Raw genomic sequence first — 15383 nt, forward strand, 5'->3', positions numbered from 1 at the left:
CTCTTAAGATGTTCATTCAGTGATTTATGTACAACGAGCCTACTTATTTCACATCTACTTAATACAGATGCAAATATGTATACTTATGTATGCGTACAACTGAAATTGTCGTCAACAAATACTTCAGACAGCAAAATATTCTCTGCATGGAAAACAATAAACCCTTAGACATGCACATTGCAAACAAAAAAAGTGAAAATTTCCCTTTCGTTTTTCCATTTCTTTGAATGTACCAAAACCACAAACATATTGTATGTACAATCAGCAGGGCTCTTAAAATCATTCCAAATACGTGTTTTGGAAATTTCTTCACTACTTTGTCAGACCACTTCATTCATTTGATGAACTTCTAGAAAACAAAACACTGAGCTTCTTTGGGAGCATTTGGAAAACAACACAAAAAGTCATTTGCCTTTAACATTGCCTTGATGATACGAAACACGGCAGACATTTTACAATGTGGAATTGAATGTATACAATTAATTCATCATTTCATTGCAATCTATCAAATGTTATTCTAGGACAGTGCAGCACATAGTGCAACACTGCATTTCCTTTCTTAAAATGACTGTATGAATACATACACTGAATTTCCTTGAAAATTTTACCAGAAAATGTTCTCATTTTCTCCAACATAAGATCTTCTCTTTTATGAAGCCAAACATGTTTCGTATTAAAACAAATATATTTATTACCACATTTTCTTACAGAAAATCTGACGGTGCTTGCATGCATAAGGGGTGAATGAAAGTATGGGAATGACTTCCTGTTCCACAATGGAGAGGAATCCTCTCAGCACCTTCAACACCTGGCAAGAACTACAACTGCAGCAGAATTAGATAAGAGACGAGCACAAAATAACATGGTCCTGATAATGCCATTGATACAAGTTTAAAATGCGGACATCTTAAATGTGTATTATGTGAAGCAGCACAGAAACAGCGCTGCAAGTTACAGATTAAAGTTTAAGTTAAGAAGCTAAAAACCTCACTGCCTTTCTGCAACCTTTTGACAGAGTGACTGAGGTATGCACAGAGTGGTTTTAGTGTCCTCTGTAATAAATACTTCCAATGTATGACCATATGTCAATGATTTGTGGTCCTTTTGCAGTCACAGCTCAAAAAAATAACATCTCTGGCATCTTGAAAAATTAAAGCTCATAATTTTATCCATTAAATTGCTCTGTATTAAAACAAGAGTAGAAGACTGAGAAGCTACTTTTTTTTTTACATTGCGTAAGAGAAGGTGAGGTAACCAGCTAAAGCTGCTTTCACATATGAATTAAACAGAATCAAACCAATGTATACATACGTGTTAGACAATCTACACTGCTGCGTCAGGCGCATTTTCAGAGGAGACCTCCATGGTCTCCACAGCTATAGCCTCCACAGTGACGTCCTCGCTTACGGCAAGATGGCCGCCCACCGTGGGAGTGGGGTCTGAGGTGATGCAGGGGGTGTGATCTGTGACCGCATCGAGCTCCGAGGACTGCACCGAAACGCAGACCTCAGCAGAGACAGGGCTGCACACAGAGATGGGCAGGGCACCGGGAACAGCGAGAGGAGCGGCCGGGTCGGACACGGAGACGGAGACGGAGGCTGGAACGGGAACGGGAAGCGGCGTGGAATCGGAACCTGGAAGCGGAGCCACGTCGGAAGCCGAGAGGGAGGCCGAAACGGGAACGGGCAGGGAGATCGAGACGGGGACGGAAAAGGGAGCCGAAACGGGAACGTGGAGGGAAACCGGAACAGAGAGGGGAGCGGAAACCGAAACTGAGACTGGGACTGACACCGGGACCTGAACGGGAACGGCCATGGCAGGGGTCTCCAGGGAGATCACCTGTGTGCTGGTGGTGCCGGTAGAGTCTGTATTTACAATGGGCTGGAGCTGGGTTCCCGGCAGGTCGGTCTGGATGACCGTGAAGCCCCCCAGGGCAGTGTGGCTCAGCAGGGCTATAGCGCCTGGACCAGGGGCGCTCCAGTCTCCTGAGATGGTGACAGGCTCCACCTGCACCGTCGCCGCCTCCTCCTCCACCAGCTTTACTCCCTTGTCTCCCTTCTGCTCCCCCGCGGTGTCCTCAGCGCCCTCTGCCCCCGCGGCCCTTTCCTGCTCCTCCTTCTCGCTGGCGCCCGCGCGTTTCATCCTCTTGTGGCTGCTCTCCACGTTCCCTTCGAGAACCACCAGGTAGTTCTTCCACGGAGTGTCTTTGTCGTGTGTCTGTGGATACAGTTTAAGGGTCAGCGTGGCAGGGACATCACACCAGTTCAATTACACACTGAAAACTGCAACCTAAGGCCTCAAATTCCAGTTACGAAAATCATATGCAGGATATCAGATAAATGAACAGGACAGATGTGGAACTGACAGGCTGGTAAACATGGGAGAGATGAAGTACAGATCCTTCACAGTTAAAGAGATGTACAAACCTGACCAATGTGCCTGTCCGCAGCAGTTAAATTATTAAATCTCTAATGGAAAAACAAAACTACCTCATTTCACTTGGTTACGCATTCACAGACTTATTAGCACTTTTAAGAGAACAGTGAAGGTAATAAATGATTGTAAAATTGTAACACAAGGTCAGTTATGCTTGTGTGTACAGATACAAACATAAATATTTGTCATAATTCAGATCATCTCTGGTGGATTTCACACTTTGGATATCTCAGTCACAGTCCACATTCCCTAATACAACCACATTCTCTGACCTAACGAAAAAATATGTCACTAAACCAGCACTACACAGCAGGAGCACATCAATCAAAGATCTTCCCCAGAGGGTCCAATGCTAATACCTTCTATATTAAGAAAGCAAAATCACAGCTCATTCTTCTCAACTGTGGCCTTATTTATTTATTTGCTTGCTTCAAAGTTACTGTCATCTAAAGCGACTTACATACTTACGTATCCATTTATGCAGCTAAATATTTAATGAAACAATGCTGGTGACGATGCTTTGCTCAAGGGTACAGTGAAATATCCCAAGCTAAAAGTAACACCCACTGACCAGCCCAGCTCCTCATACACTGTGACACTCTGCCACTCTGGGGACTCTGTCAGGTTTAGCAATTACCGCTAAGCTAAGCGAGCTCTTTTCATTACATTATATTATTAGCATTTCAGCAGACGCTCTTATCCAGAACAACTTACATCAGTTACGGTTACAATGTTATCCATTTATACAGCGGGATATTTAAGGAGGCAATTGTGGGTTAAGTACCTTGCCCAAGGGTACAGCAGCAGTGCCCCAGTGGGGAATCGAACCGGCGACCTTTTCAGTTACAGGTCCTCCTCCTTAACCACAGCACTACAAAGCTGCCACACTGCACTTTTGCTCACCATGGTGTGCCTCCTGACGGTGGACTTGTCGGTGAAGGTGCGGCTGCAGAGCATGCACATGTACGGCCTCTCCCCGGTGTGGATGCGGTGGTGCCGCTGAAGGGCGTTCAGCTGGGTGAACTGCTTCCCACAATCCTCACAGCTGTATGGCCTCTCACCTGCAAGGCCCAGGCAGAGGGCAGGGATCAAAGCAGTTTCCATATCAACACAGGCAGGAGTAAGCTGTTCTTCTGGCTGCTGAACTGGCTTCTGAAATTGCTCTCCATGCAAGATGTCTTTTTTTCTTTAAAAGGCACAATTCAAAATAAATCCCTAATCTCTAAAAATAAGACAGCATTCAAACTGGAAAAATCCACATTATGTTTCACTAAGTACACTGCATAAATCACCACTGTCCACTCCGTTTGCTTAGAACAGTAAGACTTCCCATTCAACGGGTTTACCTGTGTGTATTTTCATGTGCTGATGGAGCGAGTTTCTCTGGGCAAATGCCCTCTCACAGATTTCGCACTTGTATGGCTTGGATCCAGAGTGGATTCTGGCATGATGTTTCAAGTACTCCTTGGATGCAAAGCTTTTCCCGCAGTTCTCACACATATAGGGCTTCTCTCCTGATTGAGAATGTTAAAATACAGCAGTGTAGGCATGTCTCCCTTTTCTCACATTTGATACAGGGAAAGTGCATAAATGATCCCACAGAGTCACACGACTTAATAGAGATAGACATGGTGGGTAGAGGTAGCCAAAACAGAAATTAATAAGACTGCATAACAAAGCTGACGAGCTCTGGCTATGGAGTGCCCCAACGTCTGCAGAGATACTCACCTTTAGTCCTGGAGGACAACAATCCAACAGGAATTCCAGACTTACTTTATACCTGTGATGCCCTATAACTGGGCAGGAAGGGTAAACCGCTTCAGTCTGATAGCAGACAGCAGTCACTTGAATTAGGTGATTAAGTGCACAGGGCAATGTGAGTCTGGCTCTGGATCATGCATCCAGAATCAGAGTCAAATAGCCCCACAGACACGGCTACCCTCCAGCACTAGGGCTAAGTCGCTACGCTATAGACAAATGCACCTGTCTCACTGGTAGCCTCTTACCTGTGTGGCATCGTTTGTGGTAAGACAGCATGTGGTTCTGTGTGAACCGAGCATCACACTGGTCACAGGAGAAAGGTTTCTCACCAGTGTGAGTCCTGTCACACATAGCGACAACAAAGAATGCGCGATTTAAAATTAGCATCTACAGCATCTACATTTACTATCACTTGCTGACAAAGACATGTGGAACTGTTGTATTATTACACAATTAACCACAGTATACACAGGACAGACGGAAATGAATTCAATTGAACTAAAAGGGGACCAGCTACATATTAGACAGCGAAATGAGTAAGCAATTATCACATGTGTAATTACAGTGTTTCCAAAAAATCTGAGATTCCAAATACTCTTGAGCCATAAAAAAATGCTGGCATTATGTGCCTTTTAATCCTTTAAATGCAAATAAACAAATATCAAATAAACCCACTGACACAATCAGACTAAAACTATCCTTTACGTTATTTATGTCCCTTTAACTGTCAGACATTGTTAAATTATTAGGCTAACTTCTTGCCAAGTAGACAATCTTAGTGTTATAGCTTTACATTTATAAGCCTTAGTAATGGGGTATTTGCTCTTTCTTTCTGTCTATCTCTCTCACACTCACACACACATGCTCACACAGAAAAACACATACATAGATACACACAGACACAGACATGCAACCACACACACACACACACACACACACACACACACAGAGCTAGTTAGCCATACCTGCGGTGTGTCTTGAGCGCGGAGCTCTGGGAGAACTTGGCGTTGCAGTCGGGGCACTCGTAGGGCCTGTCGCCCGTGTGGGTCCTCTGGTGAAGCACCAGGGCCGTTTTGGAGCTCAGGGACTTCCCACAGACGGGGCAGAAGTGCCTCTCGCCACCGCCCTCGTGCACCTGCCGGCAGTGGCGCTTGACGTCCTTCTTGCGCTTGAAGGCCTTGCCGCAGACGTCGCAGGGGAAGAGGCGCTCGTCGCTGTGCACATGCCGCTCGTGGATCTTCAGGTTGCAGCGGTTGGCGAAGGTCTGGCCACAGGTGCTGCAGCGGTAGGTCACCTCGGGCTGGACGCCGTGGCTGACACTGATGTGCTTCAGGTAGCTCTTCTCGTAGTGGAAGGAGCGCAGGCACTTTTCGCACTTGAACTGCCCGTTCCTCTTCCTCTTGGTTCCCCTCTCGTCTGCATCCTTGTCCTCCTCTTCCTCCTCTTCCTCCTCCTTCTGGGCCTGGAGGTCTGAGGTGGCAGGGTCGTCTTCCAACGGCATTTCTTGGTCTTCCAGATCGGGGATTTCCGACGTCTCCTCCAGCGCCTCAGCCCCTGCTCCTCCTGTGCTTTCCAAAACCTCCTCTGTCCAGACCAGAGGCTCTTGCGATCCTTTCTCTTCCTGGATCTTCTCAGCAGACTCCTGCCCGCCCAAACTCTTGGGCGCTTTCCGCTGGTCCTTCAGCTTCCTCACATATTTCTTCTTGGGAATCTCCACAAACACTTTGCGGCCTGCTAACCTGTTGCTTAGCCTCCTGCTTGGCGCCGCGATTTTTGCCTCTTTCTTCTTTTCTGCCCTTTTTGAGGGGCTGGATTTCTCAGTCAAAGCCGCTACCCCATCAGATGTTTCCTGTCCAAAGCCGTCTGTTAGAAACTCCAGCTCTGGTGTGATGTTATGCTGCAAGTTTTCAGACGATTCGCTACCCTGTACCACATGGTCCCTCTGTGATGCGCCAGAACCATCTGCATCGGCATCTGTAGGCTCGCTTACCCTTTTACACGCTTCTATAAGATCCCGGCACTCTAACAGCTTTGCCATTTGTAGAATATCACCAGTCCTAATTTTTTCTACTTCCAGCTTAGCAGTATACACAAACTCTAAGAACTTTGCAAAATCGGCTGTTGGCACAGTCTCCAGGAATATTTTTGTGGGTGGATCTTTGCCCAGCAGAAGCCCTTTAAAGTACCCACTAGAAGCAGCGAGCATCACCTGGTGAGCCTCAAACTCTTCTAGCTCCCCTTGGAAGTCCACCTGGACAGTGACATCACAGAGACTTCCCATGAGCCTCAGCTGTTGCATCTCCCCCAGCAAATTCTCATGATACACCTTTGACATCAGCTGAACGACAGAGTTGCTCATGTTTCCACGTGTCTGTTGGAAAATATTGGGGAAAACAAAACAAAATTACACACACACACACACGACAACAGTACTCACAAGGCGTTGCTCTTTCAAACTTCGAAAACAGCAGAACACCCTTAAGCAAATACAATTATTTTTAATCACTAATGTACAGCTGTACAACATTCTAGGTCAATTTGCTTCTTATATAAAGGGGACTCAACATTTCAGCTAAACGCATGACTTCTAATGTAGGTAGCCAGCTAAATAAATAAAAATATGCAGCTAGCTTTCTACACTAATAGCTTCTGTGCACATCTACCTTCACACGCCAATTTGACATGGAAGTACATTAAAATCCTATGTGATTGTGTTAGGATGTACATTCACTTCTTGAACGCAGTCTGCTAACGCAACTCAGCTGACACTTGCATGGATGAGAGGTCGCTCACTACTAAACAAAGTCAGTCAGCCCATTCGCCTGCTAGCCAGTTGCCATTCAATGCTAATCCAGTGGCAAAGTTAGCAAGCACGTCGAAATAATCACACGATAGCTGGAAAATAATTCGTGAACATGCCATCTAGCTGTATCACGAACTGTGTTAACTAGTTGAAAAAGCAGTAGCTTGCGACTTAGCATGCATACTATAAAGGTTTGGGGTACTGGGTTGCTAGCTGGTAGCCTCAAGCTAGCTCGTGGGTGGTGGTGAGACTATTGTTTGTTTGTTTATTTTTTACATTTTACATATAGAGTGGCGTAAGTTAGCCAACTAGCTAGCTAGCAAGTAAGAACTTTAGGTTGCATTTATCTAGCAAGCTATACGCGGTTAAGTTAGCTAGCAAGAAACCTTCCAACGACGCGATGTTCGTCTTTAAAAAGCACAATAGCTAACTGGGTAGCTTGTTAGATGGTTAGCATAGCTAATTAACCTGCTAACTTAGCACTACTTCAACAATGTCAGGCTCAATTCGAGCAGATTTTCTAACACAAAAGCAGCTCATTTCAATGCTAGTGTCGGCAGCAGTGGGAAAGATCCAACAAACATATGCACATTTCCCTGAGAGCTTTCTTACCGTAAGCTCGGTAAAATGGCAGCACTACACAAATGCAGCAATCCGACTCTCTGAGAGTATTTCCTGTAAAAATTGCACCCAGAACTCCTTCGCTCTCGGCGGCGGCCATATTGGATACGGGTCATTCGAAGCGCCGAAAGGAGGCCTTTCAAAATGGTTGCAAATCAGATAGAACTCCAGGGTCTTCCCCCCCCCCCCCCCCCCAAAAAAAAAATCAGGTATAGTAGACTCTATATATATACATAATTTCACTTATGACCTCGAATGGAAAAATACTCCTTGTTAGCTTTGTTACAGTTTACTTCACAGTGTATTTCATTGGACTGAATACTGTTCTGGTGACAATAATTGTAACCAGTCTTTGTTTTTAAAGACCTGTGCACAGCTCAATGACTCAATTTCAGTACACAGTGGTAGTTTTTATTTATTACAGATGACAAAAAAGGTCAAACCTCTTTCAACGCTATGCAGTAATCACTGTAATTACAATACTATGCCCAGAGTAAACAGGTCAATGCTGAGCTGGGAAGAAATATTAAATAATACAAAATAACTTTAAGACCTGCAGGAAAAATACAAAGACCTATTTTCTTAAGGTCTAACAAAAACTTTAATTACAATGAATCTACCACACTCTCTGCCACAAGTGACACGTTAGCAGTCAGTATTTCACTGCACACCACGGGAGAAATGTAATCCAACCCACAAACCAGTGAACCATAGGTAGCTGCCAACATCAAGTTGGAGGTGCTTAAACAAAACTGCAGAGGAGAAAAGTGAAAATTAGCTTTATTCACACACATTTTACAACATCATACAACTCTTTTCTGAGACTTTCCATTGTTGTTAACATTATAACTTATCATTTATTCTAGCACTGCAATGCAATGACTATGTCTACACAGCAGTAGTAAAACACTGTAAATGTGATGTTTATCTACAAATACATTTCACTTCTTTGACAAATTTTTGGCTGACATATTACATTTAAAAAGACAATCAATAGAACAATCGATGCAATTGAAAAGCCAACCCTTGAGCAAGGAATACATCTGGTTTATAAATGCACTGTCATCTTTTAAAATAAGAATCTGCACAATGGCACAATCAGGCTAGTGGCAGTGGAAAAAAAAATTGTAGTTTATCTGAGTGCTGCAAAGTAAAACAGCACATTTTGCAGGCAGTTACTACATGCACCATTTTAATTAGGAATGTCGCTGTTGTGTAAACACCACTTCAGCACCATGACTGGTCTCTTTCGCCCCGTCCCTTATGTGCTTGGTACTGATATTCAGGAAACAACATCCCCGTTACTGCTCTCGACGCGGCTACCTCCGAGAACCTTAATCTTGGACCAGTTGTGCTCTTTCTTGTTGGTGAGGTCAATAACATAGGTCCTCCATTGTGCTTTTTTGTCATGAACCTGCAGGGGATTATAGTAATAAAAAAAGGGGAAAAAGTAAGTATGTAGTTTAAGACAACATTATCAGAAACGTTACACATATGAGTTCAAGCAGCACTTACCGCCACGTGTCTCCTTAAAGTGGACATGTCGGTGAAGCTACGCTCACAAGCTTTACATTTAAAGGGCTTTTCTCCCGTGTGGATTCTCTGGTGTCTCCGTAGCGCCCCCTGCTGTGTGAACGACTTTCCACACTGCTCACAGAAAAAAGGGCGCGTATCTAAGGGGTAGAATGCACATTTGAAAATTTTACTCACTCATCATTTATTTTTCTCTCTTTAGTAAATTTGGAGTAACAATTAACAAATACAAGAAAAGAAAAGACAGGGCAAACGACACATAGAAATAATGAGGGGGATGGTATAAAAGGGGGAGATTGTGCACTCAAATGACTCCACAAAGGCACTGATACAGCAGTACCAACCCAAGTTCATCACCCTGATAAGGGCACCTTGGTGCTGGAACTTTGATGCTGTCAATACATTTTAGAGTGATTTGAGGCTGATTTGACTTGACTGAATGACCTTCTGTCGCTCTGTTTCATTGAACGATACAGCGTTGGCAAAAACAATTTGTATTAGTTTTTGCCAACATGCTGGTGGCAACAACACAAAAGACATCAAGAGGATTAGAACACAATTCCATATATGCACATGCAATAGAATGCATTTGTGAAACACAATTACATATGTGATTACATACAGTACATAAAGTATGTAAGAGAAAGTATCAAACAAGCAAATCCTATCTTTAATAGTACAGTGAGGTACAGTCCAGACCTGAATGAACTCTGCAGTGCTGAAAGTAGGATGCCCGCAGGCCGAACGCTTTCCCACACATCTCGCACTTGAAAGGCTTCACTCCCAGGTGGCAGATTTTGTGGCGCTTCAGGTATTCTTTGGAAGTGAAACTCTTCTCGCACACGTCACATTTAAACAAACGCTGACCTTGATTAAAGAGAGGAAACCTGTGTGAACTACAGGATATTTCAAAGAAGCACATATCAATTGCAAATGAATGTTTTTTTTGCTGTTTTTTTGAAAACTAAACCCCATTCATTTGGTTTAGGACCACTTGTAAAATAGATTTTGCAGTGATGTGGAATAGTAGTCATTCAACTTTGGTGCAAACAACCATTTCTAAAGTCATATATTGACATTAGCTTGAAGATTATTTTGTATTATGTTGTTAATTGAACATTATTATTATTGTTATGCATTTGGAGATTCCCTTAACCAGGATGACTTGCATAACTTATGTTTTCACACATTAATAATTTGTACAGCTGAATATTTACTGCACTGCCTACACCTGTAAGCGCCATCCTCAACAGCACACTACATTACAGCAATGAAAAACCATGGGGGTCGCGGCCCCTGACCTGTATGTGTTCGCCGATGAGTGGTCAGCTTGCTCGAGTCTCCAAAGCTAGCACCACACACTTCGCAAATGTACGGCTTCTCTCCAGTGTGGGCCCTGTGCTCCCAACAAAAACACACGAATCCCTTTCAACTTTCAATCAATGCCCCTGCAGTACAGCACACAACATCACTTGGTGCGTAGCAGACAATGGAATCTCTTCGCCCCGGGTTGCAATGGTGCTGGGCAAATCAAAAATGTTTGCAGTGAGTGCACATTCTACTAAATGCTGCTCCCCAAGAAGTGACAGAAAGAAGTAATAAGGTTTTAAAGAGAATTTGTTTGTTTCACCTCAGAGGAAAATCAAACACTGCAGTCAACACTAAAGGACTTATGTTATATGCAGCACAAAGTTAAAAGGTGAAATGACAAACCACAAGGAATTGTATTCAGTGAGACCACTGATTCAAATAGGCAAAGGGGCCATTTCTGCTAGCCAACATTTTTTACATGCAAAAACTCAAACTAGGTCTGAGCAGAGGTCTCAGAGATTGTAGAAGCAGGTCTCTCCTTGGTGGCACCCAGACATGCAAACATGAACAGAGAAACACATGAGCATGTATTTGCTCAGTAGTTATGACATGGCAGTTTTTATACTTAATATGTACCCAGCTATAGGTATAATACCTAGTATATAGATATAGTTATAGGGTACATTGATACTGCTGGCTTGTGTGGCCTGTGAAACACAACTGGAGTCATACTTCATCCAGTCACAAATTCTGCCCCACTGTTTCCTTGTCTCCAGTGTATTATCCATACTAACTGATGTATGTTTTTTTTTTCCTTCAGAGGAAGCTTCCCAGAAACATGATGTGAGAGACCCCTGCTGAGACCCCACCTGCTGTTGTGTCCCTGCCGCTACATGCAGTGGTGAGTTTGAGTGACCGATGTGTCCGCAGCATTACCTGGTGTGGCTCTTCAGCTGTGAGGGCTGGGCGAAGCGGGTGTGGCACACAGAGCACTGGTAGGGCTTCTCCCCGGTGTGGGTCCTCATGTGGAAGAGCAGGGCCGTCTGGGAGCTGAGCATCTTCCCGCAGACCGAGCACAGCGGCCTCTTCACCCGGCCCTCGTGCTTCCGCACGTAGTGGGTGCGGACGTCCCGCTTCCTCTTGAAGGTCCCTCCGCAGACGCTGCAGGCGAACTTGCGCTCCTCCGAGTGTACGCAGACCCGGTGCTCGCGCCAGCTATGCAGGCTGCTGAAAGCCTTCCCGCACGTCTCGCACTTGTAGACCTTCTTCTCCGGCTGGGCCCGGTGCACCTGCTGGTAGTGCAGGACAAACGTCCGACGAGCAGGGAACTGCCCGTTACATCTGTCGCATTGGATAACACAGCCTTCCTTCCCGAGAGATACAGCAGCCTCCTCTGGGGTCTTTTCCCCTTTGGACCTCTGCTGGTTCCATCCCCCTGTCCCGCCAGTCTCTTTGCACTTGTGACTAGGCCGCTGGTAAGATTTATCCACCAAATTACATCCGCCATCTTTCTTATCAGATTCAAAGTCTTCTTCCCCCTCCTCCTCCCCTTCCTCTTCCTCCTCCTCCTCCTCCTCCTGTGGGAGCCCACTTTCTCCCTCGTCTTTTGGCCCTTCGCAGGTCCCCTTCCCAGCATCCTCTACTGCTCCCGTCTCCTTCTTCTCCTGCATCACATTCTCCGGCCTTTTGTGATGTTCATTGTATAATGGCGCACGGCGTGTCCAACCTTCCGGCTCTCTGACATCGTTTGACTCTGCCCTCGACACACTCTGTTCTTCTATCACAGTGTTCATCTCGGTCATCCCAGGCACTTCCATCTGCACTGCACACTGGTTTGCTTCTCCACTGTCTGCTCCAGGTTTTCCTGACTCTGGTTCAGCTCCACACTTAGGAACAGCCCTTTTACAGTGGGCAGGTCCAGCAGAACTCCTCACTTTTGTGCTCTGATGAACCTTTCTGAATTTACAAAAAATTAAGGTGACGAAAACAAATGCACATTTAGAGGCAGAGCAAGACAGACATGAGATGATCACCTATCTTCACCTAAAATAAGAGCCAAAGGAGTACAACGATTTTTTTCTCAAACATAACTGAGACTTTAAACATGATTTAAAGCCATTTAAATGACATATGATATGTGAGCATTTAAAGTATCAACCATTAATCCACTTAAACCTAGTATGACCTGAGCACTTGAACACATTTATATTTGCCCCAGTTCTAATGGGTTGTAAAGAGCATTAGCTAATGCTGTCATATCAAGGGCACCTAGGGTGATTCTATAAATAAAACCCAGGAAGGGTGCCTCTAAATAAAGCATAAATGTGTCTGCTTGCGATGATTCACCTGATGTGGGTGTTGAAGGCTGACTTCTGAGCAAAGCGGGCACCGCAGTCTGCGCAGCGGTAGGGCTTCTCTCCAGTGTGTGTCCTGATGTGAACGGCCAGACCCCCTTTGGAGCTGATGATCTTGTCACAGTATGGGCACATCTGTGGGGTCTTCTTGGCATGTACCCGCCTTGCATGGTCACTGAGGTCCTTGGGACACTTGAATCTCTTGTCACAGACTCTGCAGACAAAAGGTCTCTCGCTGGTGTGGACCGCCAGCCGGTGCTGTCGCAGGTTCTGGTGGGTGGAGACCAGCTGGGGGCAAAGGTCACAGCTGTACTTCACTACCAGTTTCACCTTGTGCACTTTCTCCATGTGTGTTTTGAAGAGCTTGACAGACACAAACTCCCTGAGACATTTCTCACACCTGAAGGTTTCGGCATGTTGCTTTAGGGCATTTCCAAAAGGCTTCCCTTTATTAGTTCTGGCCTTTGTCTCCTCGAGATGCACTTTCCTGATCACCAGCTTGGTCTCAAATGCATTTGCTGGAGTGTCTGTACCCTCATCTGCTGGAACAGGTTCGCACCCCTGCGATCTCATCTCCTCTGCTTTGCTCTTTGGCACATGCTTCAGAACGCTCGGTCCTGCTGAAACTATGGTGCTGCTTTCTTGAGTTTCACATTTCCTGATGTCCGGATTTAAGACCTGGTCTGCAGGAGAATCCTTGTCTCTCAGAGTGCTGTCTGGCTCAGGAGAAGCCTTTGACGGTGGAGTCTGGAAAGGTTTGCCAGCCAAACATGAGGAAGTCACAGTTGGGGCCTTGCAAGCTTCCAGCAGGTCTCTGCAATCCAGCTTTGTCGCCACTTCTAACAGTCTAGGCAGCTGGTCTGGTGTGACCTCCACTGAGGCTGTGTACACAAACTGCACAAAAGCTGCAAGATCCTCTGCGCTGATATTCTGCACGATCACAGCAGGGAGCTGGGCCCCAGCAGGACTCTGGAGGGCAAAAATATTTTGGAAATAACTGCTACATGCAGCCAGAACCACCCTGTGCACTGGAAAACTCGCTTGGCTTTCTTCCTGTCCTGTCTGAATGATGATGTCACAAAGGTACCCCCTCTGGTACTGCGAGTGGAGGGACCTCAGCAAGTTAGAAGCAGCTACTTTAGATTCCAGAGTGATCTTCACCTCCATCCTAATAAAACATAATTCCATTAGAACAACTGGGGGACAACCATTAATTCAATCCAACATGCCCATCTATTGCTTGATTGCTTGAGGTTTGATTAAATTCTGCAATAAATTAACCAGGTCTGATGTTACTGCTGAATGCCGCAAATATTAATTGATTCTGGGTCTTTAAACATCTAGGAGACATCAAAATTAACCTTTTATTTTCTACATTAATATTTAATGAGTGCATGTTATCATTAAAATACGTTATTAATTGACGGCTTATCAGTTAGTTATAAACAATATCACTATATTAGGTTTGCAAAGACACAGCATGCAACAAAAATAATAATACGCCAAAAAATAAAAACTGAATTCTTAAAATTTGACCATCACTTACCCTATTTAATGTACTGTTTGCTACTGTAGTTAGCTTGCTAGCGAGCTAATTCAAACAGAGGTCTTTGTCGGGTGCAAAGCAAGAATGGCAATGATGACCTGCTCTTTGAATCCATAACCGTAAATCACCTTGCAAGTAAATAGCTTTAATTGTTAATACGGCAAATAAATATAAGATGATGTCACCGCTGTTCATACATAATGTTGGATTCCGGTTTCCTAAGAGCAGGTGTACGAGTTGCTGTGACACTACACAGCAGGCACTAGAAACAGAGACCTTCCCATACGTTACAAGACCCAAACAATGAACACATGCAACACATACAGGCGCGTCATCCCTGCCCATGCGTATTGTTGTTGTGTCAAAGGATATCTCTGAAAACAAGACACCCTGGTTTACAATGAAAATGAAAATTCTTTCTTTGTCACCAAACGGTTGACCACCGGAACTCTTTTTTCACGGAACTTCTCGTAACCGGAACTTAATAGCCTAACTCTGAAGCCGCACAAAGGGCATTCATTTTGTTCACGGCCATCAGTTCGGTGTAGGCACGTCTCGTTTAACTTCTTTGAACTTTTTCTCTTCATGATGGGAAAAATACGGGAGAGTCATCGGTAGAAGGATAAGGGTATGCGGATGGCGTACTCTAATTGAGGAAGCAAGCAGTCTTTCTGTTTAAAAGTGTCTGATTGCGTTAGGTGAGGGTTTCACTTGTGCTGTGAACGCTTTGAGTTAATTGGCTCGCGTGAACACAGGCAGTCAAAAAAACCCATACACTTGCTTGCCGTTGTCAGAGAAGTCACTTACCGCTAATTGCAGTAATATCTACAGCTCATTGTTACCCGTAATTGCCTGTAACATCAAGGATATTTATTGTACTAAACGTGAGTGCTTTGATTAGTGCGTATACATATAACAATAAAGTGGATCTGCACAGGTAGTACTAACAGCATATTTCCTCTGATTTTGGCCGACGGAGGTTTTCATTTTAATGTCTGAGCACAGTTAGCTAGCTAAA

At 44.7% G+C, this 15383-nt stretch overlaps 2 protein-coding genes across 2 annotated transcripts; both read right to left on the reverse strand.

The window, feature by feature from the left end:
* Positions 1-727: 727 nt before the first annotated feature.
* On the reverse strand, positions 728-7676 carry gzf1 (GDNF-inducible zinc finger protein 1). Its single transcript, XM_036549825.1, has 6 exons — positions 7613-7676; positions 5163-6568; positions 4443-4537; positions 3783-3950; positions 3340-3497; positions 728-2217 (listed from the first exon to the last, which is right to left on the reverse strand). Exons 2-6 carry the CDS (start codon positions 6554-6556, stop codon positions 1324-1326), a joined length of 2709 nt encoding a protein of 902 aa, XP_036405718.1. The 5' UTR covers positions 6557-6568; positions 7613-7676; the 3' UTR covers positions 728-1323.
* Positions 7677-8735: 1059 nt separating this feature from the next.
* LOC118792378 (GDNF-inducible zinc finger protein 1-like) lies at positions 8736-14650 on the reverse strand. The gene is made up of 8 exons (XM_036550216.1): positions 14366-14650; positions 12812-13987; positions 12057-12421; positions 11402-12014; positions 10456-10550; positions 9854-10021; positions 9137-9294; positions 8736-9035 (listed from the first exon to the last, which is right to left on the reverse strand). The coding sequence occupies exons 2-8, from the start codon at positions 13984-13986 to the stop codon at positions 8904-8906; spliced, it is 2706 nt and encodes a 901-aa protein (XP_036406109.1). The 5' UTR covers position 13987; positions 14366-14650; the 3' UTR covers positions 8736-8903.
* Positions 14651-15383: the final 733 nt, after the last annotated feature.

This window comes from Megalops cyprinoides, chromosome 17, assembly GCF_013368585.1.
Source record: "Megalops cyprinoides isolate fMegCyp1 chromosome 17, fMegCyp1.pri, whole genome shotgun sequence".
Taxonomy (NCBI): Eukaryota; Metazoa; Chordata; class Actinopteri; order Elopiformes; family Megalopidae; genus Megalops; species Megalops cyprinoides.